Source organism: Aspergillus viridinutans (genome assembly GCF_018404265.1).
Source record: "Aspergillus viridinutans IFM 47045 DNA, scaffold_2, whole genome shotgun sequence".
Taxonomy (NCBI): domain Eukaryota; kingdom Fungi; phylum Ascomycota; class Eurotiomycetes; order Eurotiales; family Aspergillaceae; genus Aspergillus; species Aspergillus viridinutans.
The window spans coordinates 1,093,319-1,117,333 of NW_025091218.1; the positions used below are offsets into that span (position 1 = coordinate 1,093,319).

General features: G+C 48.5%; 9 protein-coding genes across 9 annotated transcripts; 4 read left to right on the forward strand and 5 right to left on the reverse strand.

Annotated features, from left to right (window-relative positions):
* Positions 1-1,008: 1,008 nt before the first annotated feature.
* On the reverse strand, positions 1,009-1,754 carry Aspvir_003983 (uncharacterized protein; the record flags this gene model as incomplete). Its single annotated transcript, XM_043267221.1, has 3 exons — positions 1,009-1,380; positions 1,436-1,552; positions 1,614-1,754. 3 exons carry the CDS (start codon positions 1,752-1,754, stop codon positions 1,009-1,011), a joined length of 630 nt encoding a protein of 209 aa, XP_043123156.1.
* Positions 1,755-3,065: 1,311 nt separating this feature from the next.
* On the forward strand, positions 3,066-3,372 carry Aspvir_003984 (uncharacterized protein; the record flags this gene model as incomplete). Its single annotated transcript, XM_043267222.1, has 2 exons — positions 3,066-3,151; positions 3,198-3,372. The coding sequence occupies 2 exons, from the start codon at positions 3,066-3,068 to the stop codon at positions 3,370-3,372; spliced, it is 261 nt and encodes an 86-aa protein (XP_043123157.1).
* A 609-nt stretch (positions 3,373-3,981) lies between these two features.
* Aspvir_003985 (flavin adenine dinucleotide pyrophosphatase) lies at positions 3,982-5,211 on the reverse strand (the record flags this gene model as incomplete). The annotated part of the gene is made up of 3 exons (XM_043267223.1): positions 3,982-4,600; positions 4,698-4,864; positions 5,002-5,211. 3 exons carry the CDS (start codon positions 5,209-5,211, stop codon positions 3,982-3,984), a joined length of 996 nt encoding a protein of 331 aa, XP_043123158.1.
* Positions 5,212-5,864: 653 nt separating this feature from the next.
* Positions 5,865-6,226, forward strand: Aspvir_003986 (GMF family protein; the record flags this gene model as incomplete). The annotated part of the gene is made up of 2 exons (XM_043267224.1): positions 5,865-5,936; positions 6,035-6,226. 2 exons carry the CDS (start codon positions 5,865-5,867, stop codon positions 6,224-6,226), a joined length of 264 nt encoding a protein of 87 aa, XP_043123159.1.
* Positions 6,227-9,989: 3,763 nt separating this feature from the next.
* Positions 9,990-11,237, forward strand: Aspvir_003987 (uncharacterized protein; the record flags this gene model as incomplete). The annotated part of the gene is made up of 4 exons (XM_043267225.1): positions 9,990-10,156; positions 10,292-10,852; positions 10,907-11,101; positions 11,153-11,237. 4 exons carry the CDS (start codon positions 9,990-9,992, stop codon positions 11,235-11,237), a joined length of 1,008 nt encoding a protein of 335 aa, XP_043123160.1.
* A 3,949-nt stretch (positions 11,238-15,186) lies between these two features.
* On the reverse strand, positions 15,187-18,332 carry Aspvir_003988 (putative nucleosome remodeling complex ATPase subunit (Snf2h); the record flags this gene model as incomplete). Its single annotated transcript, XM_043267226.1, has 5 exons — positions 15,187-15,591; positions 15,640-16,692; positions 16,743-17,223; positions 17,279-17,809; positions 17,863-18,332. 5 exons carry the CDS (start codon positions 18,330-18,332, stop codon positions 15,187-15,189), a joined length of 2,940 nt encoding a protein of 979 aa, XP_043123161.1.
* Positions 18,333-19,040: 708 nt separating this feature from the next.
* Aspvir_003989 (putative oxidoreductase, 2OG-Fe(II) oxygenase family) lies at positions 19,041-20,165 on the reverse strand (the record flags this gene model as incomplete). Its single annotated transcript, XM_043267227.1, has 2 exons — positions 19,041-19,745; positions 19,800-20,165. 2 exons carry the CDS (start codon positions 20,163-20,165, stop codon positions 19,041-19,043), a joined length of 1,071 nt encoding a protein of 356 aa, XP_043123162.1.
* Positions 20,166-20,954: 789 nt separating this feature from the next.
* Aspvir_003990 (RNase P/RNase MRP complex subunit) lies at positions 20,955-21,736 on the forward strand (the record flags this gene model as incomplete). The annotated part of the gene is made up of 2 exons (XM_043267228.1): positions 20,955-21,471; positions 21,543-21,736. 2 exons carry the CDS (start codon positions 20,955-20,957, stop codon positions 21,734-21,736), a joined length of 711 nt encoding a protein of 236 aa, XP_043123163.1.
* Positions 21,737-22,588: 852 nt separating this feature from the next.
* Aspvir_003991 (tRNA splicing endonuclease subunit SEN34) lies at positions 22,589-23,521 on the reverse strand (the record flags this gene model as incomplete). The annotated part of the gene is made up of 1 exon (XM_043267229.1): positions 22,589-23,521. The coding sequence occupies one exon, from the start codon at positions 23,519-23,521 to the stop codon at positions 22,589-22,591; it is 933 nt and encodes a 310-aa protein (XP_043123164.1).
* Positions 23,522-24,015: the final 494 nt, after the last annotated feature.

Consider the following 24,015-nt stretch of genomic DNA (forward strand, 5'->3'; position numbering starts at 1 on the left):
TTTCTTTTGTTCTTGTCCTTATGTGACCATCAGGACGTCCCTGTCTCTTCCGTGTCTTCGTTACCTATTCGTTTTCCATCGGATCCCTCCTCAATTTCCCCTGGCGCCCAATTTCATCCTAATATTTCAATTATATGCAGCGAACGTGGCCCTTTTCCAAAGGCTTTCTTCAGGAGAACTACGCCTGTCGGCTTCTTTCCTGCTTTTCATCCCCTGTGAGTCTACATGGATGCTCCTCTCTCATTTTCCTTTGATGGCGTGTTTTCTATCCATATTTCCTGCATATATCCTTGTCGAGCACTGTTCTTTTCTCGCTTTAGAAAATCGATGGGGCTTTTAGAAGAAAATTTGCTTCATCGGAAAGACAAGGTCGGATCCTGGTATGGATTCTTCAGGAGTTCCCCTTTTAATTGACATAGAACATCAATGTAGGATCTGCATTGTGCCTATAGCGTACTGTAAAGTGAGGATCTGTGGATTTCCTTTTCTGGTTAGTTTTGTCACCTTCCATGAGTGTAGTCATCTGATATGACGTCTTGTGTACTCCAGTCTCCTCCCTCACTCTAAAGTCCAGCTTAATCAGTCACAGCCTCCTCTATAGCATCAGCTGATGCTCGTGTATGGCAGTGGAGAAATCGACAAACTCCCCATCCAGGATCTCCCGCGCAATACTTCTGCTCTATGCCATAGAAGTCCGTCAACCGTGCGCTCAGAGACAGAGCAAAATGGGGTGTGAAAATAAATCAGCCAAGAGATTCTTTGCTGCGCAAAGAGGCATCATACAGCCACGTTATGGCAAGGGCCGTCATTCTCGGAGAAAACAATGAGGTCTTCAGTTTGATTGCTTAATATTGTCCAAAGTGGGGGAAGTGGATAGAGAACCAGCCCATGAACACGTTACTGATGTGAAAAGCTGCCATTCATTTGCTTCAGTTAGAGTGACCTTCTCTCCAGTAGCCCTCCTCGAAAACAGCATGAGCCTGTTGGACCTATTCCATCTAACAAAACCTAACAAGAATCAACCCCCACAATAACATTATAGTTATCCGTGTCAAACTCCTGCCCATTCACCCTATCATCCCATTGATTGCCCCACCCCTTGGTCCCGGAATTGAAGTCCACATGGGCACACTTCGACACAATATCCTCCGCGTATGTTCCCAGGTATCTACAGCTCGGCTGGATGTACCATGCATTATCATTGCACAGCCAGATAGCAGCGTTGTAGGAGCAGCTGATGCGAGCACACGCGCGCGGGCCGGCGCCGGCGCCGACGCCGCACGCGCCGTTGAGTCCCTTCAGGTAGTCGATTCCCTGCATGATGGTCACAGTCGAGCATCGTCCACCTTTGTCGCCAGAGATGTTGCAGATGACGCCGGACTGGGGGGTACTTAGTTTACTGGCCATTAACGGGAGAGGGGATCGGATGACGGACCTTGTTTCTTTCCTCGATACCGCGGGCACTGAGGCTGCTGTCGTTTTGGCCGGGGCTGACGACGAACTCGGGGTTGACGTCGAGGATTTGAGTCATGACTTCCTGGAGGTTGTCAGTCTGCAACCTTAGGGCGGATCAGTGGCCGTGAAGCTACCTAGATGGTCCCCTTGAACGTGACCACTGGCTTGTCCGGATGAGGCTTTCCTGTCCATTCCATGGGGACGATGGTGTATCCTTCGATTGGAGAATCGCGGACCATAAGAGCGCCCAACACAGCAATGTCAGCAGCCTTGAGCGTCTTTTGTGCCTTGACGCTCATACCTGGGACAGAGAGGCCATTGAAGCAGCGGCAATAAGAAGGCTTGAGGACTTCATCTTGCAGTTGAGAATGTTTTGAAGGGAATCTGATGTGGACGAGTGAAGGACAGAAATGTTCGGGTGGACATATCGTCCAATTTATAGGTTTTGCAAGACAGTCAGAGGCAGGGAACAGGGTCTCGCTTTTTCCAGTCTCCTGGAGCATTGGGCCAAAGGAGCAACCAGGGTCCTCCAAGATGGGATTCCCTGCTGACGCTTTCATGATTACACTTTGAGCATCTTGCAGGGATGTATATTGAAGTGGATCATGGAGCAGCAGTCAGAGCTCTGTCCAAGGTAAGACACGGCTCAGTTGAATCTGCCTTGAGAATCGAGGTGGAAGCAGGAGCGAAAGAAACCCGTACTTCGAGTGCTCTGGAGAACCTGATTGATTACCTATAGAGGAAGCACTTCGTGCAGGTCTCTCTACTGCTTCAAAGCGCTGGAAGCTCTCACAATGTTTCTAAACGATACATGACTGACAGTGATGACTGTGGTCAGTCACCGTCATACAAATTCGCAGCTGGCTGGTCCCTAATCAATTCTTCCCTAGGTTGATCAGTCACTATTGTAGCGGCCTTGACTGAGGAACCCTGCTCCATTGAGCTAACGCAATGTTGGCTTGACCTGGTTGACCAACAAAACAAGCATCATTGACTGGACAATGCAATGGTTTCGGTACACTTACTATCAAAGACCGTCAGATCCGTACTTCCTTCTCCTACTATCGGTCCCTTGACCAGCTAGAATTGGTTGCATGTTGCTCCGGTGGGATGAAGTTGCTTGCGGCTTGAGCGAATTCATGGACCATGATTGACACACAGATACTATAAAGGGAATTTCAGGCGTCCAGCAGGCATGCACTAATGGTGCAAACATGACTCTTGAGGTTACATGGAGCGATTTCCGCGATCATTTAAGGCTTGGCTATAGTTCATTTTCAAAACAACCGGGATGGATGGTGCATGATACTATTTACCCACGATTGGTTTGTCGGCAAAATTCTACCATGTGTCAAGTTTCTCTGCTTGATTGGCTGCTCGAATATGCCTAAATGCGTTTATTTCTCGTCGTTCTATGTGGCCTGCCTAAGTCTACTTATATTATCAAGGGTCTGAACAAAGAGGCGCAGCACACATAGCCAACAGACGACGAACCCAGGCTACAACATATGTAAAACTTGATATCTACTTTATTTTGCCTGGACGCCTAACATCCGAAACAATCATCAGTCCGAGAATGTCTGATCAGCTCTACTGTCTCAAAGACCATCATGTCTACAGATAGCTTCGACACTTACAATGGCAGACACGACACCCTGGCACTTGATCGCAGAGTCTCAGGCGAGACATTACGCGAGTGAGCGTCCCAAACTCTTCCAGTTACCTAGCTCTAACACCTCCAGGACCCTACCAAACCAAGCCGAATCTATCCTCGAAGAGCGAAAACGCCCAAGCGACACCAGCAACCCCAAGCAGCTCAAGTATCTGGCCAAGAACCCGGAGTGTATTGACTGTCCCTTCTGCCATGAGCGCGCTTTGTCCAGGGTCGAGACGAAGAGTAACGTGGGCGCTGCGTAAGTCGTGCCCTTTCTTTTTTTTTTCTCTCCTCATTTTCGATACTTTCCCTCTAAACTAATCAATGAGCAGAGTCGCGTCCACGGCAATGAGTGCAGTCTCTATGCTAGTTAGAGCTGGTCCTCAGTGGGGTGGCGTGCGTGATTTTACGCATTATTGCTCGAGATGTGACCGCAAAGTGGCTGTCAAGTGCCATTCCAAGGGCAATGCAGATGTCTTTAGTCCGGAATGCATAAAGTTAGATGGTCATTGAATGGTCATTTCGTCGGAACTGCTTCAATTGCACTAGATGAAAGTATGTTATTTCCCGCGAATATCGGACCAGTTATGCCTGGAAGTCACAGGCCAATGCATGGAGAAGATGTTTCACGGACGCATAGGCTTAGGTGAGTATCAGAATAGCCAGGAACTATATCGCCCGCTTCATAACAATATGAAACGGATCCCATGGTGAGACATCTCTATTCATTAGTTATCTACCGCCAAGGTCAACCTTTTTTTTTTTTTCCTTTCTAGGAACCAGCACAATGTTATTTGCTACATATGCAGAATTTATCTATCAGCCAGAGATTGTACACGCAAAGATCATCCCGAATGCAGCCTGTAGTACCTCTACTCCGACCCAGATGGAGGGTCCAGCTCATCCTCCCGAGATACCTTCTTGCCCTGGACGTTTTCCTCGACCTCCGCAATCACCGAGTCCATAAAAGCCTTATCTGTTCCGACCAGAGTGACGGTGTTACGCTTTTTGCCCCAACGAGGGTAGCTGCCGACTTTGACGCCGTGCGCGCTGGCCCGGGCAGCAAGGTCCGTCAGGTACGGCGCGACGGCGCTCTCAGGGAGCGGGGTGCTGAAGAGGTAGCGGTAGATACCTTTGCCCTCCGGGTTGGCTAGCCGTGGGAGCAGAACGGGCCTGAGGCGCTCGAGGAGGCGCTCGAACAAGCGAGGCACGCCGGGGAGGATATGCACGTTACCGTTGACGACGGCGATAGGCACCCACATGTCGTCTGCAACGAAGAGGGCTTGTGATTCCGCGGGGAGGTTCTCGTCGTGCGGGAGGTAGACCATCCGGAGCTTTGCGGTGAGACCGGGCGACGGGGTGTCCCAGTCGAAGTGAGGCTGCATGGGGTGAGGCCTGGAGAGTTTCTTCATGCGCTCGAAGGCGAGGGTGTGAAGTTTGAGTGGCAGATTGAAAGCCTTGGCTATCGATTCGTATGTAATGTCATCGTGGCTTTTGGAGGGACGCGAGGTGGAGAAGTCAGCTTTGAACACTTGCAATACAATACGAGGGAGATGTCAAGGACGTGGAGGTGAGGGCGTGTACGGACGTTGGCCCAATGCCTCCACTGGTCACAACAAAGTCGTAGTTGTTGCTCATCCGTCTCACGGCCTCAATGATCTCGCTCTCATCGTCCGCAATGACTTCCACCCGCTTGAGTTGGATACCGAGTGAGAAGCAATATTTAGCAAAGAAGGCCGAATTGGTGTCGATAGTCTGGATACGTTGACATCAGAAACCTGTTAGTTATTTCCATAATTCCGACCCATGGGACTTCTTTGCAGAATCATTTGCTAATCTTGTGCTCCGATCACATAACCTTCGCAGAACAGGAAGATATGAAGAGGTCTCACCTTTCCACCAAGGACTTCATCACCAATGATCAGACATGCCGCCGTGTGGATGGTCTTAGATGGACTGGGCACGACGGATGATGTCATGATGGAAGACGGTTTGCTGGATAAGGGGGAGAGTGAGGTTCGCGAGGTGATCGGAGATATAAATTTGGTACTAAGCAATGGCCGGGAAATATGGCGAGAAAGCTGATTGAGACGATTTAACATGGAGAAGGAGGGAGAACGCGGGGGAGTTTGGGGGTTGAGAAGAGTCTAGGCCGCTGGACATTTGAAGACGATTTTATGAAGGATCAGAGGGAGTGGGGTGGGGAATCTTTGATCAATCGCAATGCCGCGCTCTTCATCATCGCTTGCAAACGCGGAATCTCTTTCATATCATCAATCTTTCGCCTTAGACAGTCTCTCCGCTTCCAGTGCAGACTTATCAAACGGACGCTTGAACATCTTCCGCGTCTTTATTTGTATCGGTTGGCTGTCTTACTTTCTCTATTCTCCCAGCAACATGGTGAGCTCCATCTGCCCCGCACATGCCTTTCTGCAAGGAAAGATCTGCTGATGATGATATGTCTCTCTTAGTCTGAATCACGATTATACTCTTTTTCTCCCGAGACAAAAGAAAACTTGCGCAAGTTTCGCTTGGGAACCTCCAGAGCGAAAGATCCGCAGGCGGTCATTTGTAGGACACCCATTTCCCGCTGCCCTAGACAAGCCATGCGCTACTTGTCGACGCAAGGCACAGAGGGCTTCATTCTTGAGATGCGAACTTTCACAAAAGGCAAGAATTGACGACCAATCTGGCAGATATCATCGACTCCAAGACACAGGAGATCCGAGCCGAAGATGGTGAAGTCTACACGAAAATGGAGGATCTGGCCGACGAGCTCCCAGAATCTTCCCCACGCTTCATTCTTTTGAGTTATCCCTTGACCTTGGTAGGTGGCATCCATGCTGGAGGCTCCAAGACACTTCCCCCCTCACTTTTGTCCAACGAATGTTCATGCGCTAAACTAAATTTTTCTCGTCTCACCAGGGTTCCGGTCGCCTGACGGTCCCTTACGTCCTACTCTACTACCTTCCCGAAAATTGCAATCCATCCATGCGAATGACATATGCCGGTGCTGTGGAGCTGATGCGCAATACGGCAGAAGTCAACCGCGTGATCGAAGTTCAGGATGAGGACGATATACTCTCCATCGAATCGAAGCTTCAGGGGTCGGATTAATCGAGCCGTAGAACGGCTCGTATGGCATGATACTATAGTCACTGTGATATTCGGCGGCGTCCTGGGAAGATTGACGCTACGTAACGATCGTACCGGCACTGCGCCTTTCTCTATACGTTAGTATTGCATTATAGGATGGCCATTGAGTTGGATTATTTTGCGGGGTGATTATCCCTGTTGACCAGGATCCTGCAAATCTGCGAAGCTGCAACGACATACCGGCAATAGACCACTACCTACGCAGTGGCTGCATATATTCTTTCTCCAGATACTGTCGAATCATTGACTTCCATTTTATTCCTTGCAACTGTTCTTGTGCAGCTCATTTAACTCATATTGCATGTGCTTCCACTTCGCTTACGGCGACAATGGATAGAAGCATGTGACATAGATACTATATTGTCACGAAGCAACTCACAGAAGTCGTTAGAGACGTGCCAAGAGCCTGGAATTTGTCATCTGTTCGGTAGGATCGCAGATCGGGCCCGTCAATAACAAAGCATCTGTATAGATGCTTCATCGATCGTGGTAATATTCGAAACAACCGGTAAAACCTTGAGACAGATCCTGTCTTACTGGGGCAATTACGGTAAATCCGCACTGGAGAATTCTCGGCCATTTTAAGCGGAGTAAACCGATGAGGCAGATAAGGTTTATTACAGTATTATTTGAATGATTGGATCTGTTGTGGTGCTGTTCCACTGCATTCCTGCTGGTACTGCTGGTACTGGCAGCCACCACGGCCTTTTTGGCCAACATTTTGCTGGAATCAATTATCCCTGTCTAGTCTAGCAGAGTCAAGGGAGTGTGATTGGGTCCACGTCCCCGATCCCAGAGACCCGGTCGTTTGAGCAGTTATTTAGTGTTATTAGTGGTGGCTGGCGGTTTGTACGGAGTAGTGACACTGGCTATCTCCATAGTGGTTGCAGCTTTGAAGGCACCAGGTGGGTGGGTCGGTGGGTTTCGGGGGCACTGACCACCGTGTCTTGCTCTGGTAACTCTAGTACTCCACTGGTCCCAAGGGTGATATTCGGTGGTATATGCCTATATGGTACATATTATTACGTTGGTATGGCATAAAGATGTAAGCTGAAGTAACTCATCTATACTACCTACCTCTGCAAAGATCACATGTTGTACAGAATTGGCCGAAATAGCAACTGATCTACTATAGATCAGGGCATAACAATACTCACTACTGAGGACACATCATCACCATCCAGAATCAAGCAAACAAGCAGAAGGAACAACGTCACTTCTCCCCCATAGATAGAAATCTCCCTGAGACAATCCACCAATCTGCAGATTGATATTGCGCCATCCTGCCATGAAGAGCATTAGGAGCATCCAAAACACCCCCATGCGGTCTAGGGGCCACCACCAGGATTCCAAAAGCGCGAATCTGTAGCCCCGCGCATGCTAGAAGCCGTTGGAGATTTCTTGCATTCCCATTTATCATTTCGGTCATTGCATCAAAGTGGCGGTCCATAACCAGCTGGTCGCTTTTCTGACTCTCTCTCAGACCATTGCGTCGCCAATTAGAGCGGCCTGCTTTTGAGGGGTTAATCCAGCCCATGTGAGATTGCTGCAGTAGAGAGTTCTGGGCAGTGGTCTGGCATGTGCGCGATGTATGCTAGAACTGTAATTTGTTCATACCAGAAAAACGTATGACATCAATGATATATGCAGAAATATACAAGGCATATAACAACCTAATTGTATTGTTATTTTGCGATGTTGTCATGAAGGATTTATCCAGTTGGCACACTAGCAAGGGGCTCTCGGATCTGCAGACTCGTCAAGGTGCCATTGTTGCCATTCATGGTTATTATTAGGGGGGAGCAATCGTCTTGTTCATTATTTAGGGTTGGCGCGCTTGTACTACTGGAATTTCTCCATCGATACCTTACAGAGTACGTAACTTTGTATGGTTTCAATGATTTACCAGCTAGGTAAATCGTCCGAGCTGAACTACTTTAGCTCGTGCTAAATCTCTCTTGGTCTATAAAAGGAATCATAATCCGAGGTCTCTCAATCAGTGAGGTACTAGTTAAGATTCTATTTGAAACATAGTTATCAGTTGATAGCTTTTTGCTGTAGACATAAAATGGCTCCAAATGCTGACAATACAGTGACGAATGCAGACATACTTATGAGCCCTGGTCGTAGCTCGCTTACGGATACCACGTAGAGAGATACATAAGGTACTTTAGGTAGAGGTTGACCCGGGACAACGGTTCCCAGGCAGCTAAAATCCATATCTCGCCACGATGCGGAGTATATTGTACTGGAGTGAACTGTTAAAAATCGGTGGAATGATGTCCAGTCATACCACACAACCATTCGACAGCCACCAGAGATGGATTTGCACACGGAATTGCACTGCAGCCGGAAATACTCCATACGGAGTAGAATAGCTCCAAGACACACCGGGCGAGACGCCTGTGGGTTCCAGCAAAGTTCCAGAGCGGGAAGAGTGCCTAATCCATCCATGCTCCACTTCGGACGAGGCCCATCCCGGTGCCTAATCGTCATTAATTATGACTTATTTCGGTCCATCTGGCTGCCTGGCAACTGCGTATTCAACTACTCAGGATTTGTCAAAGAGTGCCAAGGGCAAACTGCAAAGACAACAAAATGCATTTAGCGTCTCGGGTTGCCGGCTAGACGGCAGCAAACCATGGTAACTTCTCAATTTCGTTTCCATGAAGTCAACAAATTGTCCTCTGGTTAGTTATTGAATCTATAAAAAATCGTGGCGAATGAATAAAGTCTGAATTTATGATCATTTCTGATAAAACGAGTAGAATGCTTACATGAATCCTCTTGCTTAGAACCATACATAGGGGCATACTGTCTGAATGTGTACCTTAGGGTAAAAGGGTACCTAGGTTGCATGAAGTCTGTAAAAATACAGGAGAGTAATGTATCCACCAATATCCACCCCTCTTGCTCGTTCGGTTCCCCCAGAAAGTTTGTTCCTATGCTAAGTGCCAAAATGGGTAGGTAAATGATTATTTGTCTTCGTTCTCCGGTTCACTGTTAATATTAATTTCGTCTGGTGGTCTTTTCTTTTTCCCTTCTTTTTTTTTTTTCTTTTATTTCAAGGCCCCATTTCCCCTACTTTATTATTGGCATTGCTCCTTCCTTCCCAGTTTCCCTGGGTCGGTCGCTGCCAATGTCGCATATACAAACCACCACACCCACAATCTTCGCATCGTTCCTCATGACAATGAAACCAATGCAATCCGAGAACTAGACAGTTGACAGGTCTACAAGTCTACCGCCTCATTCGACCAGACCGATCGTCAGATTGACTCCTGTTGCAGCTTTGTCTGAGTGCACTGACCGCTACTCAGCCAATCACCCAGAATATAGTCCGCCCAGAGGTGCCTTCCCTGCCCGTCTCACATATTATTATTATTACCCATTGTTCGTGCAGTCCCCTGCGTCCATTTCCACTCTCACCGACTTGTCGGGTCTCCCAGGCCTTTGGATTCGGTACACCTCGTGAGACCTGCCATACCTGTGCTTCACCACTTCTGTTGGATTCGGCCCCCTTTCGATTTCACGCGTCCTAGTCAACTAATATTTGGTCGCATACATCACAATTTTTTTGCGTTTGAAATGTTATGAGAACGGGTTTCAACGGAGGAAATAGATCCTATATTTCGCGGGGCCGGTCGCAAGACTTCTGTCTCATCGCCACGGATCAATCAACTACGGATTCAGCGTGGAGGTTTCATAATAGGATACAGCGAACATGTCCAGCCAAAACGACACCAGCCAACCTGGTGAGGATAGGCAGGAAGGTTTCAGCAAGTATTTGAAGCGCATGAAAACGATCTTGAAAAGGAGTCCAACTGCAAGGGGTTCGATATCAAGTATGCAGGAGATCACTGAACAACCAGAACCGAGCCAAGTTGCCTTGTAGGTTTCATCTTTTTTTTTTTCCCCTACACATTCTTCAACATTAGCTAGATATTCTTTTTGTCACTCGTGCCCCTCTTCGTCAGACATATTTGTCATGATACTAGAGAGGTATACCACGAAATATTAATCAAGTTGCAGTCCCAGGCCTACCCCAGCGCAAAAGCCGGCCGCCAAACCAACTACTCAGCCGACCGTGGTAACGCACTGGAGCGCCATCCAAGAAGAGAAGACTCGCGCCCTTTTCGCCAAGTATGGACTGACACTTGAGCCTGGAGAGTTGAAAACGCCGAGCGACATGACTGTCCAGCGCGTGGCCAAGCCGATTCGTATGAGAGTTCGCCGCACTTGTCATCGATGCGAAACTACCTTTGGGCCCGACAAGGTGTGTGTCAATTGCCAGCATATTCGGTGCACCAAGTGTCCGCGCCACACTTCCACCAAACCCAAGGATCAGGCGCAAAATGCTCTTGAGGCTATCCGCGCAGCGCAAGGACATGGGCCGCCTCGACACATGAGCAAGGAATCAAAACTCACCATTCCTTCTCGCACTGGTGGCCAAGACCTCACCCGCAAGCCGATTCGGCAGAGAGTCCGGCGCACTTGTCATCGGTGTAATACTATGTTTCCGAACAAAGACGTGACGGAATGTCCTACTTGCAGACACATACGATGCAAGAAATGTCCTCGAGAACCGTATGCGAGACCAGTTCAACAATTTGTCCTTGACAAGCTGCTGATGAAGTCTAGGTCCAAACCGAATAAATATCCGGATGGCTATCCTGGAGACGCAGAACCTCCGTCAGAACCGCCAGCACGAACCTGGAAGAAACCACGACAGAGGGTGCGCTACACTTGTCACAAATGTTCTACGCTGTATGGATCTCGGGAGACGACCTGCTCGAATTGCGGCCAAGAGAAGGGACCGGAGACTATACGAGATCCGTAGGTTCATGATTGTTTGATTTCCTGAAATTGACTCTGACAGTTGATCAGGCCGAAAAAGCATAAACCGGAACCAGATCCAGAGATCTTAAGGCGGGTTGAGGAACGATTAGCAAACATCAGCACTACCAAGTAACGGCAATCACTTTGCATTTTTTTCGATTTGTCTATCAGCGACTGGTGATATGGACTTTCGTGCATTTATCTTTACCACAACACAACAGACTTCGTCTGATGAATCGGGCAATTAAGGGATTTCCCTCACACTAGCTTCTTGTTGAATCCATCTACAATTCTTCACCATTATTGAAGACATGATACGGTCCCTTGCATTACCCCCTTCGACTTCAACACTGGATATCGAAGTGTAGTGGATGGGCATGTTTAGGCTCACCCACCCTGGAGACAATATCAAACGACAGAAGACCCTCTAGTATAAAATGACAAGTTACCTACCAACAGACCATTCGTCGTCCAATCCTTGTTGGAATGGATTATCGCTCGAGAGGTGATAGAGTTTCAGGGTCGGTGACCTATCCGCTGTCACCGGTAGAGAGAGCCTCGGTCGGGCCAGCCCGTCTTAATGCACTCGCCAGGCTTTGAACCCAAAAATCGCCTGTCATGGACTGGTCTGTGCCGACTGTGGAGATGGCATAAAGCAGCAAATTGAGTTATGATTGATCAGAATCGATGGCCTAAACGCCCGTCGTAGACTTGTAGTACGCTGGTAAGTGCTATGGACCCGACGGAACGATGGATCTTGATTCCGAATAGCCAGAAGGATTGTCGGACTTCCAGAGGCCCACTTGAGTCTGTAGCTGGCCGGTGGAATATTAATAACGGCCAGACAGTGGGTTCTACGGATACCTTTTTAGATATTGAACTTTGGGAGCTCGCAGGTAGCTTGACGATACACGGGCTGTGTATGCAGGAGGGGTAGGGCGTATTGAAAGTATCCTCATCTATCCTCTGCATCTCCCGCTTCCAACTTGACCTATGTCTTTTTGTAACCCACGTAATAGCTAATACTAACACATATTTGACACCCAACGTCGCGTACGAAAGCACTGTAACAGAGTTCAAACGAGTAGGTAGTGTCCCACGTCAAAACCAGGAAATGCAGCACTCGGGCCATGTCATGCAATTGCTGGCCAGATCTCACCGGGTTTATTGGTTGTGGCTGGATGACCAGAATCCACTACTTTGATTTTAGCATATTCAGGCCGTTGGTGCTACCATTCCAGCCTTCTTTGAGTTAGTTCCTCCGTTGGGGCGTCCATTGAGTTTCATGGCTTGGGTGACGGAATGACGGATTCCGGAAGTCTGTCAGGGCCGGAGAATAATTATTATTGGATTCTGTATTTCTAATGTAGTCCTACCTACTAGGGTCTGGACCATCAAGTTCATTCCATAATTGTATATACGTAACCAGAACTGCACTTTTCCAACCAATTGACCTGCCATAGAACCGATGTGTTCCTCATCAATAGCATTGTCTATCATGAAAATCCTGCTGTCATTGAGTCAATCCTTGCCGTAAGAGTCGAGTCAAGTACCAACGCTAAGGGAGTGATTTACGTGCCAAGAATCTAGTTGAAGGACGGAAATGGACGGAGTTTCCGGACAGGCAGTCCGATCCCCAATTTTTGGGCTTTTTAATTTTCGAGCTCTCAAGTAGGGGATGTCGGGACCGAGGCTGCGATTGTAAGATAGCGCAATCGGACCCCTTTCGAATGATCTGCTGAACATGGATTGACTGCGGTAGTGGTAGTTACATCTGTCAAATCCCTTTGTTATCTATCACAACGCCGGCATTTGCCCATGTTCTTATGCGAGCTCCCCAGATCTGCTGAATCTGAAATCATAGATGAGCATGATCCTCGCGAGTCGGGCTAGTCTGACACGTCAATCTCATAGTCCTGTGTTTGATGCCTCACATTTTCTGAGATAAGCTCCAAAACCGTTGGAACTAGTCCGGCTAAATTTTAGAAGATGTGATAGTTCACATTGGACAGATTGGATCCCTGGATTAAGGGAAACCGCAACAGCAAGTGCGGCAAAGCCAGCTGCCGAGCGTCCAAGCTCGGGCCTCCAGTCGAAACCTGACTTATTTTAATAGGCGTTTATCTCCTGACTATTCCGTGTCCTGCCCCTTATCCCTCGACGTGAAGCGGTCAAGGTTCGCTCGGTGCCAACTTCTGAGTCTAGACAGGTTTCACAGGAGCTATAAGCTACCCCTGGTGGACTGAGCTGCTGTTTGGCTGGAGGTGAGGCTTTAGCTTGCGTGCCATTGTTAGTTGAGGGCCATATACAGACATGCTTGAGCAAATATCCATATCCTTATTTTGGAAGCGTGCTTCAAGTGGAACAAGCTGGCATCGCATAATATAACTAACTCAAGAGGCTCAAACCAGACGCGGAACATGTTGACTTGATCAAACTGACTAAAGATATTCCCTCCTCTGCCATTACTAGTAAGTAATCATGATACATGAAAGAATGAACTTGGCTCAAAGTCCGTAAGTGCTGAGTTGATAATTACAATTTTTGGACTTTGTTTGTACCATGGGTGTATTTGCACTTTATCCACCCTGGCGGCTCGGTCCGCTTGCCCCGCCCAGTGTACCATAATTCTGTTTCAGTACGGAGAGCCTTACCAGAAATACAAGCTGAGCCACATATGTGTATTCTATGTATTGGGCAGGCGAGGCCAGCAGTGGATGATGATGGGTCCCAGCTATTGTATTACTCTGCACCGGAGAGGTGTATATTTTATGTATTTTTTCATTAATATATGTTTTCCCCTTCTTCATATCCATACAACTTGAACTGTGGCGTTCTCTCTACTACATATACTGTGCCCACCTAAGAAATGGTTCGCATCTTTTGGATCTTTACTTACCTGAAAGCAACAATGCAATATCTACAGGCAAGCATCATAAGAGTACTTCATCCTCATTAGAAAAAGCAATATTCTACCCATAGTTCAGACTAACACAGTATAGTCTACTGCTCCCGCGACCAGCTGCGCCCGTACAGCCTTCTTCAGTGAGCGAAGGATTGGCCTGAAGGAATAAGGACCATGGGATGCTCTCCCGCATGCATATATTTGTGCATTCCTCCTATACACCATTGCTCTTTTATGCTGCTTGTCACAGTGCAGTGTGGTACTTTGGGCCACCATCGCGTTCTCAGCTGGCACGCCGAGGATTTGGAGGATTCATGAGACCTTGGCATATAATCAGAGCCATTGTGTTAGGCTTAAAGGACAAACAGTCATGGCATATTATTCTGGCCATATTTTGCCATCTGTCCTTGTGTGGAGTATGGCTAAACTCTCTGGATAGAGCGCACTGTCAGGTCATTCATTCAGACATGAGACTAACTCAGAGCATAACCCAGCCACATTACTATACATCCTTCAACTGCCATTATTAACAGCAGAGGGTAACCACTACCCCTCATCAAGCATTGTATTTTTCTCACCCGCTCTTCTTCTCTCAACTTTCCGCCTGTTGCATCCCAGCACAGTGGGAACAAATAGGATCCAATCCGCTAAATGTAGAGTTCCGGTGTTCCGCACTACTGCCGGTCTAAGACACTAGTGGTTTTTCTAGCCTCGACGGCTAGTTCTGCACCAATCCTTTTCTGGAAGGAAAGAACCTTCATGTGGCAAAGTACGGCCAGTTGCTGGTGTATGACCAGAAGACTCGGAGACTTAACTTCTGGGCCGGAGACTTATTTGGTAGGCTGATGGACCTCGTTCATTGCAATAATTATCCTGGTTGCTGGGTTTACTGTTGCCACTACGGAGTACACCGTGCAAGTAGAAGGTTAATTAATGGATATTAACATACAGTTGTTTCGAGTCAAGTAAATGTACGAAAGTGGAGTTGAGTCTCCAGAAATCCGGATGGTAACAGTGGTATTTCTTACGATGCTTGCAGCAAACAAACAGAAGTACCATTCCTTCAAGCAAGGTAGTTTGGGTATCAACATGAGCGCGAAGGCTGGATGATCTCATAAACGTTTTGTATGACGCGCTAATCTTCCAACGCTTCCCCAGAAAGCAAAAGTCCCCTGGGTCAACTCTCCCCTCCTACCACCTTTCTTCTCTTTGCCGGGTAGCCTTTGGTTTCAGATGCGTGCTTGCGTTTTCCGTCGCACCTGCAAATAAGACAGTCGATGTAGAAGGCATTTCGGGAAAAGTACCCTAGAGCCTCATACGCGGGGTTGGCTCCGACAAAGGTGGTGGTGTCCCAGTAGAAGCATTCGTCGCAAAATGCCCTCACGCATCGCCTGCAACAAAACAAGAGGCGTCCAGCTTCTGATGCATTCTTGTGGCATTTCCAGCAATAATGATGAGGGCAAATTGATGTTCCCGAACTCGGATGTTCTTCTTCGATCACGCTCTCAAGGCAAGCAGTGTGAAAAGCACGAGGGCATATGTCACAGTCCTCCGCATTGAACTGGTGACACAGGAAGCACGTCTGAGATTTATTAGCATGCGATGTTCCTCGATTCGGATCGCTACTCACTAATTGATGGGTAAAAGTGTTCGTGGGTGAGGCACACTCCTCCTTAGTGGACGCCGGCTCTTCCGAGGGACTCAGGCTTTCCTTGCTCACTGCATAGCCGTCGATCATGACCGTCCTCTCCTTACCAATGCGACGGTTAGAGCGGAGCAGATTGCTGCTCTCTTCTTCAGCATATACTGTATGATGGCGTCCGCTCGTATCAATGGTCACCCCGTTGAACAGGTTTGTCCTGACTCTGTCGGCCTTCTCAAGCCAGAGTTGTTCTTGCTCAACGGTGAGACATCCGGAGAGGCCCCCGTCTCCTTGGGTACTTGAGCACTTGTTCAGAATAGTGCTCATGTCCCACTGGGCCATTTCGTCTGTATCAATTTGTCTCTGAGACAAGAAAGTCTGATCCACGAAGACGGGCGAAGGCAAGCCAAATGTATCCGTCAAGTTCTGAGACGTGCTCACCTCTTCAGACTTGAGCATGTCAAGGTAATCATTTCCGGGGCAATGAGTGTGTACGCTGTCGGTCACTCTATCTGCGATGTAGGCTTTCTTGATTAGCCGACGGCTCATCTGCTCTTCGACTGTGCCTGTGGAACGGAGCTTATAAATCACGACTGGATGGGTTTGTCCAATTCGATGCACTCGTGCTTCGGCCTGTCGCATCACTTGAGGGTTCCAATCCTCATCCAGGAACACAACCACAGAGGAGCTGGTCAAATTTAACCCTTCCCCGCCCGCTCTAATCGAAACCAGGAAAACCTTGTATCTCGGATCGTTCTGGAAAAGGTGCACCATGACCTTGCGCCATGGCCCAGTGGTTCTCCCGTCGAGCCGGGCGTATTCGAAGGCTCGGTTGCTGCCTTGGAGCATCATGACTAGGTCCTCACATAAATTCAGAGCCTGATCAAAGTTTGAGAAAACGATGACTTTTGTCTCGCTCGCCATATAGTGTTGAATGAGTCTCTTCAGCACTAAAAATTTTCCTGATTGATTGATAATATGTTCTCCCAGTCCATATGGGTTGGGAATCGCGTCAGCAAAAAGATAAGGATGAATGGAGCACTGCTTAATGTCAGTCATGCGCAAAACGGGAGGGGAACTCGCGGACTGACTTTTCTCAGCTCCATGAGAATATTTCCAGTGATACGGTACTTTCCAGGCCCAGGCGTTTTTGCAGAACCCTCGAACATTGAATTGACTGCCTTAGAACATAATTTTTCGACTGCCGGTTGTTCAGACAAGGGGCCATCTAGTTGAATGCGCGAGGTAGAGGCATCCAAGGGCAACTGCCGGACTTCTGCACCTGTAAGGATTCTCAAATACAATGAACGTTGTGCAGGCGATAAAGGAACCGAAAGGACAGTTTCTGTTTTGGGCGGAATATTCAATCCAACTCCGGGCGAATCCTTGGTTCTTCGGATCATGATCAGCCTTAGGAAATTTTTGACACTTTCAAGAAATGCAGGGTTGAATTTTCCATCGCTAAGGGAGAAGGCCTCTTGGAAGAGCTTCTCAGTGGCTGGCACAAAGATCTCAGGGTAAAGCCAATGGAAAATCGACCACAGTTCGCTCAAGTCATTCTGTATTGGGGTACTGTGAACGCGACCAGATCAGCAGCATTCAGTTCATAGAAAGGGCTGCAACTTACCCGGAGAGTACGAGCTTCATTTCTGCTTTGATGCGATTAAGGACCAACGCTCTCTTCGAACGACTGTTTTTAATCCTGTGGCCCTCGTCAAGGACGACGCCTCGCCAAACGAAGACCCTTGAGAACCAGTTGATTTCTGATATCAAAGTCTCGTACGTTGTGAGCACAATGTCCACGATGTCCGTCGAACTTTTGAGAATACTAGGCTTTTTCTGGACTGATATCATCCTCTTCACGGCGTCTCGTTGCTCGAATGTGCCATGGTATTTCACAACTCGAAGGTCGGGCGTCCACTTCTCGATCTCTGTTAACCACGTTTCTAGGATACTTAGTGGACACACGACGAGAAAGGGCGCATTGCTGTTTGGAAATCGACCATCTCGTTCTTTCAAATGTTGAAAGAGGCTCAAGGTCTGAAGCGTCTTGCCTAAACCCATCTCGTCGGCAAGAATACCACCGACGCCGTTGCGGCACAGGTATACCAAGAAAGACAGGCCCTCAAGCTGGTACGGCTTTAATTCTGCTCTGAGGCTGTCCGAAAGTTAGCCAAAATCCGAAAAAGGGGGCTGCTATAATCAACTTACCCACTGGGCTGAGCACTAAGACTTTCATATTCGATTATCTTAGCAGATGTGGAAATGTTTCTGTTGGTCAGCTTTTCAAATGACTTTGCGCCGCCAAGGAGAGGGAGTATGATGTCCATGTGCGAGAGCAGAAATGTGATCCGCCTCGTTCGGATGTCCTGAAGAATGTCATGCGTTCTGCTGGACGCGGATGTGTTAAGCTGGGGTTCTGCTGGCCAGGGGATGCTGAAGACTCGCGAACGGCCCTGTCGCTCTGTCTTTTTGAGACACTCTCGGTCTAGCACAGCATGGATTGCAGTGTCAGCGGTACATCGAGTCTCACTGGCGCCATTTTCACCAATGATTTCCGACCCTTCGGGAGATGTCGGCGGCGAGATACTCCATGATCGAGGTGTGCTCAATGCGGAAGACAAAGACCCCGACTCTGAGCTTCGACTAGTACATGGCGCTCGAGAGATGTTATTGCCCATGTTGAATTGCATCTTCGTATGCTAGGAGGGAGATCAAGTGTAGATGACGGGACTTTGTATGTGAGTAGGTTGAGAAACTGAGGATAGCCATGAGGGGGGAGAACTGGCAGAGAGCAACTAAGCAGTTAGGAGTATAGAAATAATTATGCTTCACCGTTTGAGATCTTCTGAAACGAATGTGAGCAATAATCATACTGAGTGTTACTCTCCAGGAGCAAAAAGAACTACCATTCTTAGGGCATGCCTCACTTGTAACTTTGACTTCGGCTGACCAGTGAATCAAGAGTATGAAAATCTGGGGTAGTGTTCTGTGGGGAAGTGATCCGAAACAGAAGCTTTGCATTTCTCTGTGAATGTGCTAGATCTGTAGCCATCAAGGTGTGTATGAGAGAGCTTTTAGGCTGCCTTTAATGTGTTGTTAAAATGAAGTCTGGGTTGCATGATTTTCATTCAAGGCTGACAAGCCTAGACGCTTTAGCACTATTATATGCTAGTTCACGACCAGTTTTGTATGCGCGGAAATTGTGTATGATTCACATGGAATGATCCTAGGACCATGCACGTTAGTATGCTTGTAGATGGAGTCATCCATGTATCTTTCTTAGTGATTGGAGGAGGTTTGAAAAGCACATAGAACACATCTTCATGTCCCCTAACTATCACTATTATACTGTGCATTCTCGTCATAAATCTACAGAACGAACGCCATTACACCTTAATCCTCCGACTCAACTGCTCCGTCCCTGCGGACTTCTCAAAGTCAATCTCCCCCAAATTGACCCTCTTCCCCAACGCGCGACGGATGATCCAATCCTTGCTGTTGACTTCTTCCTCGACGTCCCCTTCTTTCAGCTCAGGAATCCGATCCGACCCTTCCAACCGCTTAAGGACTACATCATCCTCCGGCCGCGAGAAGTAGACAAGACTATACCGGGTCCAATCAGCCTGCTGGCCCGGTGGCGCCGCCACGCGGTGGATGTTCGAGCGGAACAGCCCATTTGTGAACTTGACCATTGCGTCTCCCAGATTCACGATCGCGTGTCCCGGGAGAGGCCGCACGTAGACCCATTGCGCGTCCGCGCCGGGCGGGAGAACCTGCAGGCCGCCGAGGCGGTTGAAGAGGATCGTGATGCTGCCGAAGTCGGTGTGTTCGCCTAGTGCGGTGCGTCTGTCGTCGGCGGGCTGGGGTGGCGCCTTGATGAAGCGGACTTGGTCGCCGCTGAGAGCGTTGAGACGGTGGAGGCCTGCTAGAGTTGAGGGCGGGAGGCCTAGGCTGTCGTTTAGGAGGGTGAGGATCAGCGTGACGATTGAATGGGAAGTGCGGATGAATGATTTGAGGGTTGGGCGAGCTTGATGGAGGATTGCGGGGGCTGGGAGCTGTGGTGTGATGCCTAGGATGTCGTTCTTCGAGATCTGGTTCGACTTGTGAGCTGACGTTCATGTGCATTGGGACTGCTGAGGACAGACATTGTAGAATTCGTTCCGGTCAAGATTCCCTTGACGATCAACGACCGCTGCACCCTGCGCTTTATAGCCGTGGTAGGAGTTCTGGTTGCTAAAGTCATATTGTAGTTTCTCCTCCAGACTGAGATTTAACAGGTTCTCGCCTGTTTGAAACAGCTTGTCTGCATCACTGAGGATGCCACGGCCCTCTTCGGAGCCTTCCAGGTAGAGGTAGAAGAACCCTAGATCTTCACATGCTTGCATCAGCCTCTGGACCTCGTTCGCGTCACGCGCAAGCAGCTTCTGGAGAGATAGACGCAGTAGGGGAGCGGTTGGTATATCACTTGGGAAAGGTGGCAACCCGGGGAAATCGTTCGTATCGACAACCATGTTAAAGTTGTACAAAACAAAAATAGTTGCTGATGCTTGCACTAAGCTCTGAAGAGCGAATGTCAATGAAGAACGACCTCCGCTTTCATTCTTTATATCAGCACTCGAGTCAAGTGCCCTGTGGTCCCCATGCGGGGAAGAGAGTTGCAACCGAGGGCCAACAGAGGGCGGAGCTCACAGCCTAGACTGATAATAGTGATTATGATTGTGATTGAGCTTGAGATCTTGACTTTTTAGAAGCTGAAAGATTAGTCTGACCATCTTCGCCGACAAATAATATAGAACTCGGCATCTGAGTTGTGGGAAGTCTATCTCCTGCTGTGGCATCCCATGCACTTAGCATCAAAAATACGGCAGCAAAAGTGCTCTAGTAGTGAGATTAAACTTCAATGGATAGCTCATAGTACCCGAGAAACGTTTTCTTGGGAGATTTGACTTGAGCTTTTCGGCATCTGGAGACTTCACCGAGGATGGCTGTTGATGAGCGATATGTGAATAGTGATGTATGCCGCCATTAGGCAAATATTCATGCATTTTACATTTATATGCTGCTGCCATAAGATCTAATGATTCCAATATTGACAGATTGAATCAACGAGATCCTGTTGGAAGGTCTGCTCGGTGTGAAGCAGAAGCGCTATCTGCAACACATATAGGATCACGTGACAATAAGGTCCTCCAGATGGAGAGTTGGAATAATTCTCCATCGTTCTCACCACATCGCGTATTCCTCCTTCAACCTTTCTAAGCTCGAAGTCCGGTCGTTCGGAAGGAGCTATATTCTACACAATGACCGCACCGAAGCCTCACATCGCTCGCGAGCTTCTTGCGCGCGCCCACTCACCAGACACGGCAGAACAGCTCTTCACTGAGCGCATCAAACAAAAACCCCTCTACCTCAGACCGACCTCCCCCACACCCGCAGACAACCGAGAAAGACGTCGCCTGCATCGAATCCGCAAAAAGGAATACTTCTTGCGCAAGCAGAAACCGAAGCCCCTCTCCGCGCGCGAAAAGCGCATCTCGGGTCTCTACGATCTTCCCAAGGAGGAATGCAAATATTCCATCTTCAAGGAGCTTCACAAATTATGGGTTGGTTATATGCAAGAGATCCTGGACCTACGAGTTCGGCAGGTTCCTATCACGCCACAGTCACATGGGAGTAAGCTGGTTACTGCGGATTTTCATGGTGCTGAGGTTGAGGTTGTTCGGAGTCGGTGCTCGGGGCGGGTAGGTGTGAAGGGAATCGTGGCGAGGGACACAAAGTTCACCTTTATGATTGTCACGGAGAAGGATGAGGTGAAAAGTGAGTTCACTTTCGCGGAGATCCATTACACGGCTGGAGAAGTAAGCCTTGAGCTAATTTGCGCCGTGAAGCTATTCCCAAAGAACAGACCATCTTCCGCTTCTCTATTCCTTTACCGTCAGCAGATGATGAAGACACCGCTATGTCCGATGGTGATAAGGTCAAGAAGGAACTTACATTTGAGCTTCACGGCAGCCAATTCGAGAATCGGCCAGTCGATCGGGCCAACAAGAAATTCAAATGGCGGAATGTGGAATACATCTAGTAGTATCGAGTTTCAACAGCACACAAAATTGCCGAAGCAAGCTTTTACTAGCCATGAGCAGGTCTCATGACTGTCAGATGGCGGCGAAAGGGGACAATGAATACGCTACCAAGCAGTCGTCTGCCGGGACGGTCCCTAGACCGTCCACCTGGTCCCGACATCTGCTGCGAAAGTTGGCGAGGGTGGGATCAGGGCTCGAGAGCTCACGTCCCGGGGAATTTCCACTCGCAGTTGTTATGATCTGGGAAAATTGGACAACAGGTCTCTGTGTTTTTCCGTCGCCTATCGATGCAGTACATATACACACTGTTGAGGCGCACCAGGACCAGACTTCCCTTCTATTCCAATGCTATGCAATCTCCGCAGAATCGTGGGTCCAGTGCGATGTTCGCAGGGCCCATCTGAATAGCACTACATCTCAATCCTTAACTCTCGCATGATTTCTCAAATTCCCTCGTCAACCGACTATATCTCTGAGATTTGAATATCCTTCATCCTATCTTTCTTTTAAGTCAGTGGACGACTGGAATGTGCGCAAGGCGCATACTTGGTGGAGCCCCGTCTGCCTTGTTCTGGGTTGACATCCATGCTACCCATTAGTGATTTCGACCCAGTTATGGCGTGTTGGCCCTGATATTGCAGCTTTCCATCTTCCTTGAGTGGCGCAGCCTGGCGGACCTGCTTTTTCAAAGTGACGGAATCCAGGTCGATTCACATCCAGAACTGAAGCGCTGTCACGGAGAGGACACCGGACGAGGGTAGCATGAGTGTGCCGCTGGCCCACAATACGCTGGCCTGTTCGCCCATGTGAGTTGAGACGTGGGGTGCAGTAAAAGCACCAACATTCCATCTTCACATTCCCGCCCATTCAATGCTGAAGGTCCTCACATTACTGCCTGCTTCGTTAATGGGGTCTGAATCCATTTGCTCAGCTCCTCCTATCAGGAAGCCCTTCTTGACACCAGTTCCTAGTCGCCCGCCGAGGATGATATCCATCAAATCAATCTCCTCATCCCATTCGGCGGACACGGTCAAAAAGTGAGAATGGAATCGCAGAGGGTCGCCAGGATATGCAAGGTACTGGCAGCCGAATCGGAGACCTGGTGATAGATAATATCCCTCCGAGTGTAGGTGGGCAAACAAGGGGTACGATGATGGCACCTCCGGAAGTGGCAGAAGCTGCTTAGCAGGCAGATCAGGAGGTAGAAGATCCTCAGATGTAGCTGGAGTGATTCCCATGGCGTTTTGTGGTTGGATTGCAAGTGAGGTTCGTCGCGATGCCTGGGTGGAATCCGCCTGTTTATCGTCACCAGCGAAGAACTCAGAGCCCGGCATGTCTTGCGCGCCGTCTGCGGAGACCTGTTTTGGAGCAGATCTCTTTGCCTTGGCTGCCTTCTTCTCATCTAAATTCTTTAACGCTTCCTCCCTTCTCAGCTCCTTTCGGCTAGTTTGAAGGCGCATTGCTTGGAGACCCTGGTTTTCTATATCTTGCAGGTACCTCTGCCGGTCGGCCTCCATGATAGATTTCATTCCATCCTTCTGGAGTTTTACCTCGTCTACAATGCAAGCTACACCTTTCTCCACCAGAAGCCTGGCCTCTTCAGGCATCAGCTCTAGCGGCAAGCCCAGGAAAACATTTTGTTGCGGGATTTGTGGCAGGGTACCGATCAAGACACCACAGATGTGATATTCGCGTCTCAAATACGTGACGGCATCAATTGAGAAAAGATAGTAACTACCCGAGATATACGAGATCGGAATAGGGAGAGGAGGTTGAGTATCCATTCTTGACGATAGTAGCACAATTGCTTAAATGAAATCAGTCACTGTTGCGACAGTATCAACGTTAGCCTCAAGCTCCACGAGGATAAGCAGAGTATAGAGAGTTCAAGGTAGACAAATCATTTTCAATACATTTCTCAATCACATTTGCTCGATATTTTTTGAGATAATAAATGAGCTTCAGGGGATTGACAGATTATAGTAGTTGTATAATCATGTGAGGGTAGGTGAAGAACCAGAACAAAAGACGTTTCACTTACCATCAGAGAAATCTCGGTAGTAGAGGAGTGACCTGCTCTGGTCTTCGTCCTGCGAGAGCCAGAGCTGTAGATGTCACCCACAGCTGCAGATTGCGAGTGAGGAAAAGAAGAGAGCAAAAGTAGTGTGTGGAGGTGCTGAAGAAAAATGTACCCTATGAGAAACGAAGCTAATCCTATTTGGGTATGCTGTTTCGGCATCGCAAACGGACCGGAGACATCGAGACTACTAGTTTAGAC